Consider the following 5,457-nt stretch of genomic DNA (forward strand, 5'->3'; position numbering starts at 1 on the left):
TGCAGTTGAATTCCTCTGTGCAAAGTAATGCCATCCGGTGCAGACATTAGGAAACTGAGTGAGCCAAGGCAAGTGTCTTGTACGTTGGCTGATCTCTCTCATTCCCATCCTATCATGTGCATCAGATATCTTCCTCTCAGTGCACAAATTGGATGAGCATGTCTTCTTGCTTTGCTTGCATGAAAATATCTGGACTTCGATACAGCGTATTTTCAGTCAGTCGCGAGCTTAGGTTAGACTTCTCTCACGGTTCAACATTAGTAAACTTTGGTATTGGCAAATTCCAGGAGTGTTTCATCAAGAGAGTTCAGAGATAGGATGATAGCTTGATTGCAGATATGAACCGAAAGAAGCTGACCATTTGCAATACAGAGTTTGAACTGATTCTCACAGGTACAATTTTCGCTCGACCAATTCTCATGGATACATAGACGGCATTTGCAATGATCATGATGATCTCCAACTACATTTTCAAAACAGTAATGGGGTCGAACTTGATCGGGTGTCTAGTATGACAATCGAATCGAACATGTTAAGATAGTCAAGAGCTGTATCAGAACCATGATTTCTATATAGGGATTGGTTTTATTTAAAGATGACAGCATAAGACCCATTACCTGATAAATCAAAGGACAAGCAGGCATGCTTGATGGGCATGCATGCTAAGGACTGGCCCAAAAAGCATGGGCAGATGGATCAAATCGGATAGGATCGGCTCGGATCGAAATTCGGGGCTCCACATTTGTGTGAAGCCCGTCAGTCAAGTTAGAAATAAAATGTTTTGGGCCTTCACTTCGAAGTACTTCTTTAATTCCTAGACCGGTGAAAGGAAATTAGACTTATCAAGAAAAAATCAAACGGGTAGAATTGAAATCAGATGATTGAGAAGACTGAAATCTCACAGCCTCAACCTTAGTAAGGATGCAATCTTTGTGGGGTCTTGTGCACAAAATCAACAAAATTCTGTTTTGACTGCCATGCCTTGATGAACATAAAACTAAAGCTAATATTCTTGAAAGAAGTTTAAATGTTATCAAATCGACCCCATCTGGAATAAACTCTTTTGCTTTCATCCCTCCAAACATAGGATCAAGGCAATGTGACGAAGGGCAAGAATTTGGCTGCCCGGTGATGGATGACTCTAATAAAGATATGATGATGTCATTCATCTTTGAATTAGCTCACTTCCACTAAATCGGTTGTGTTTTTAGATCTTACATGATGGTAGAAATTATAAAAAAAAATATTTACCTATTACATTTATATGCTAATTCAGTGATAAATCTTTCAGCTTAATAAATTTAATCTTAAACCTTTTAAAAATTTACCAATTGAGTAATTTCAATCAACTTTGGCCATAAATCACTTACATGGATGTTAATTATTGGCACCGTTGATATGACTTTGTTGTTACGATTCCAAATAACAAGTGAGTCAACTATGACCTTATAATATCTTGCTAGATATTCTTTCTTTCAAGGGATTTTTTCCTTTTTTAGAGTATAAAATATATATTTATTTTAAAAAAAAAATCCTCTGTTCAAGATTCATAGGGTATGAAAAGGAAAATTTTCGAAGTGGACTAGGGTAGGGAAACGGCAATCGACCATCTACGAATTTATTATTTCTATGAAATACCAATTCATGCTTAATTCAACCAGTTTTCAGAAGGTACGTTTTGACGAACAAAAAATTACTATTCAGAAGGTAAAATGATCAATTAACTAAAATGGGTGTGTTTTAATTAAATAAAGTTGCGAAAATAGCCTCTCCCCCTTGACAAATTAGCTTTTGCTTGACCTAATTAGTAATTATTTTCAGCGTCAAGACAGAAACTACAGTTACAACGTCAAGAATAACGGAAGGGCCACGGTCGCACGACTTGGAAACAGACCCCCGTTTTACTAAGGAAAACAGTAATTAGGAGAAGGCGTGTTGTCAATTTCACCTAATCAATTCTACCATGTCAAGAATTATTGGCGAAATAGCAATAAATAAATATATAAACCCACGTCATCATCTTCATCACGTCTCTCAAATGTCAAATCAGGCCACCAATCATAGGTTAGTAAAAATTAATGGAACATCGGATTTTACAAATTTTTTGACGTCTTTGTCCCAAATCCTAAACTTTCAGGGAAAAGATGATGGGTCACGGTACAAAACATTGTAGACCCTCCAAAATCTCATTTTCCGACAAACCATATCCTTAGAGACCAAAACGCTACTCCAGAATTTGTACAATTTCTCCAACTCCTTCGATCCGGACACCGTCCCGCGTAAAATGACCAAAATGCCCATGACCCCGAACCCAACCCCGACGGCCCCTCCACGCTCACGAACAGGAGCGGAGGGCGTCGAACGGGGCGTGGGCCAGTGGGGCGGCCGCAGGGGCCCATGGGTTGATGAGGGGCACGGGGCGGGGGTGGGCCGGGACGGCGGCGAGGGGGCGGCCGACGGCGGAGGGGGAGACGGGGCGGCGACGCGCTCGCAGGAGGGGCACATGGTGAGGGTGGTGGGAGGGGAGAGGTGCATGTAGAACTGCGGGGAGAGCTTGAGCGCCCGCAGCTCCTGCACCTCCTTCTGCAGCCGCCGGTTCTCCTCCGTCAGGCTCTCGCAGCACCGCTTCAGGTACTCGCAATCCACCTCCGTCTGCTTCAGCTTCGTCCTGTCGAGACAAAAAAGAACAAATCGTTTTTAGCTTTCAATAATTCGCGTTGACCGACCGAGATGATCTTTGACCCTGGCGGGAGTCTTATCGGAAATCACACGTGTCCTCACCTGGCTCGCCTGTTCTGGAACCAGACCTCCACTTGTCTGGGCCGCAGCCCCAGCTGCTTCGCCAGTGCCAGCTTTTGCTTCTGCATGAAACGCACCCACTGCGACCGTGAGTTTATGAAATGACGAAGGTGCCCCTATCTGAATATTGGGCACGAAAGTCGCATTTCGCATTAACTATGGTCAAAATCTTTTTTTCAAGTTTCAGCATTTATTTTTATTCAATAAAATTCTCTAACTTTCTTGTTTTATGCGATCAAGCAGGTGCTTCGTTTACCCATTGCCAAAAACATAAACAAAAAGAATTAATTGTATAAAATAAAATTTAAATGATCAAGTTGCACAAATCAAAAAAAAAAAAATTAGAGGGTGTACTTAACCCTAGTATTTTGTTTTCCCATTCTTTCACGCTCTTTTCTCTAACGAAAGAAAACGTAACCGTTTCATGTTAGTCATTTTTCTTAATCCGATAATAAGATTATCTCAGATCGCTCAACAAAGATTTCAGTTTAATGCGGTTTAATTTTTGTCTTTTAGTCCTCTTGAATTATTAAAATCACATGGATATGAATATTCGAAATTAGTTAACATGTTTTCTTTTTCTCCAATATATATATATTTATGTATATGTATCCGTACGATACTTACAGGATTGAGGGTGTTGTGCTCTTTGAAGCTCTCCTCGAGGACGGCGGACTGGTCCTTCGACAGCCGGAGCTTCTTCCTCGACATGTCGCCGTCCTCCTCGTCGCTGCCGCCGCCGCGGGAGGACGCCCTCTCGTTGTCGAGGTCGTCGCCGTTGGTCTGGCTCTGGTGATCCCTCTCGCTCCGCTTCCCGCTCACCGTCGACGCCATGCTGTTCGGCGACGACACCCCGGCCTCGTCCTCGCCGTAGTCCGCCGCCGCCCCCGCCGACGGCTCTCTGTTCACGTCGATCCCCCGGAGGAACGATCGCGCCTCGGAGTTCCGATCTGCGCGCAAGAGGGGTCGAGGATCGATATTAGAGAAGAAAGCGAAGACCTTTTCCTTCGGATAAGTGGGATTCGTGTGCGCAAAAAGACGAAAGCTTGAAACTTTAGACCATGAAATTAGACTTGAGATCTTTTTTCATTTCCGTATTCGTTTTCCCCCCTTCCCAATCTTCATCACAACTGAGGCTAATTAAATTTTACAGTTTCTGAAGGAAATGGGCGGCGAAACAGAGCATGTTGCATGCGATTCGGGAGCACCCGAAAACCCAAAGAAAAAGCTCAGATCTTGGCATGTCGGATTCATGTGCGGGGGCAGTACCTGAAGAAGAAGGGAAGGCGTCGTTGCAGGAGCGCTTCTGAAGATTGAACCCAGATTGAGCAGACGAAGCAGAGGACGGGACCAAGGAGGGCATGAGGTTCAGCTGCAGGGACTGCCGCTGCTGCTGCTGCTGCTGCTGCTGATGCAGGTGACCCTGAGGGAAGCTCAGGCTCAAGCTCAAGCCCAGATCATCTCTCTCGCCCATGACGACGAGTCCTTTCTGCTGGAGTCCTTTCGGTGGAAAGCACAGAGCTTTGAATGCCCACTTTGTCTAGAGAGAGAGAGAGAGAGAGAGAAGGGAACGGAGAGAGAGAAGGGTGTGGATGGCGTGAAGGAGAGCTTTGGGGGATTAAATAGAGAGAGAAGGAGAGAGGGAGAGAGGAGAGAGGGAGCTCAAATGATGAGAAGTGGGTGTCAGGGAAAGGGGCCAGTCGATGTCGATCATGAGATGGGCATGTCGCGCTTGCTTTGCTGCCTCCTTCCCCAATAATGATGCCCCTTCCTCTGCTCTCTCCTCTTCTTTCCTACATTACATTACGCACCCCCCCACCACCGTGTCCTCTCCTTTCCTTTTTCCTTTTTCCTTTCCTTTGCCCACTTGTTTGGCTTCTCATTTACTGAAGCGGAAAAATAATTTTTCTAATAGTTTTTTTTCTTAAAGAAAACGGTACATTTATGCACTTGGTCCTCTTTTTTTCTTTTTTTCTTTTTTTCTTTTATGGAATAAAGGAAAAGGTAGTTTTATAATCGATTCATCTTCGAACATCGGAAGGGCTTGAACCGTGTGTATTATTTTCGGTCTAGTTCCCCCAAAAAAAAAAAAAAATCTAAACTTTAGATCAAACCTCAATTCTGTTTCGAACTCTTTTTTATTTGAAAATTTTTCAAACTTTCACTCTAATTTTAAATTTGTCCCCATGTCCAAAAATCACCACTAGTTTCTTCAGAATTATCAATATAAAGGTTAGTTAGAGGTCCATTATCTAAACGTAGGACTTTACACGACATCTTCACCTTCATATGGAACAACGATGGTCTTATGATATTGATAATCTAAAAAAAAAATCAGTGACGATTTTTTAACGCGTGAGTAGACGTGGGATTAAAGTGAAAGTTGTGGATTTTTTATTTTTTTAAGACTACAAAAATTATAAAACAAAATTGAGATTTGACCTGAAATTGGAAGTTTTCCCATTTTCTCCCTATTGTTGTGTTTAAATTATTTAGTCTATGCTATTTTTTGGTAAAACAGAGATTCTTTTTTTTTCCCTTGTTTGTTCATTGTTGGATTGCATAATAATGTCTGTTTTGATCATTATAGTGTTCATTTTTTTTCTTTGTTTTTTCATTGTTGGATTGCATAATAATGTCTGTTTTGATCACTAAAGT

General features: G+C 42.3%; 1 protein-coding gene across 2 annotated transcripts; it reads right to left on the minus strand.

Moving 5' to 3' along the window:
- Positions 1 to 2,003: 2,003 nt before the first annotated feature.
- On the minus strand, positions 2,004 to 4,584 carry LOC104443662 (homeobox-leucine zipper protein HAT4). 2 transcript variants are annotated; one of them, XM_010057166.3, is made up of 4 exons: positions 4,069 to 4,584; positions 3,427 to 3,749; positions 2,782 to 2,879; positions 2,004 to 2,668 (listed from the first exon to the last, which is right to left on the minus strand). In XM_010057166.3, the coding sequence occupies exons 1-4, from the start codon at positions 4,271 to 4,273 to the stop codon at positions 2,134 to 2,136; spliced, it is 1,161 nt and encodes a 386-aa protein (XP_010055468.2). In that variant the 5' UTR covers positions 4,274 to 4,584; the 3' UTR covers positions 2,004 to 2,133. The 2 variants fall into 2 exon arrangements, with proteins under 2 accessions (XP_010055468.2, XP_010055469.2); XM_010057167.3 differs by having other exon boundaries at positions 2,782 to 2,861; positions 4,069 to 4,575.
- Positions 4,585 to 5,457: the final 873 nt, after the last annotated feature.

The sequence above is a fragment of the Eucalyptus grandis genome, chromosome 5 (assembly GCF_016545825.1).
Source record: "Eucalyptus grandis isolate ANBG69807.140 chromosome 5, ASM1654582v1, whole genome shotgun sequence".
NCBI classification, from domain to species: Eukaryota; Viridiplantae; Streptophyta; class Magnoliopsida; order Myrtales; family Myrtaceae; genus Eucalyptus; species Eucalyptus grandis.

Excerpts from the sequence above, each read along its gene's own strand:
- LOC104443662 (XM_010057166.3), bottom strand. The coding sequence starts at position 4,273 with ATGGGCGAGAGAGATGATCTGGGCTTGAGCTTGAGCCTGAGCTTCCCT. Across the intron at positions 2,880-3,426 it reads AGCACAACACCCTCAATCCT|TGGGTGCGTTTCATGCAGAA; the intron begins GTAAGTATCGTA and ends TCACGGTCGCAG. Across the intron at positions 2,669-2,781 it reads TTCCAGAACAGGCGAGCCAG|GACGAAGCTGAAGCAGACGG; the intron begins GTGAGGACACGT and ends TTGTCTCGACAG.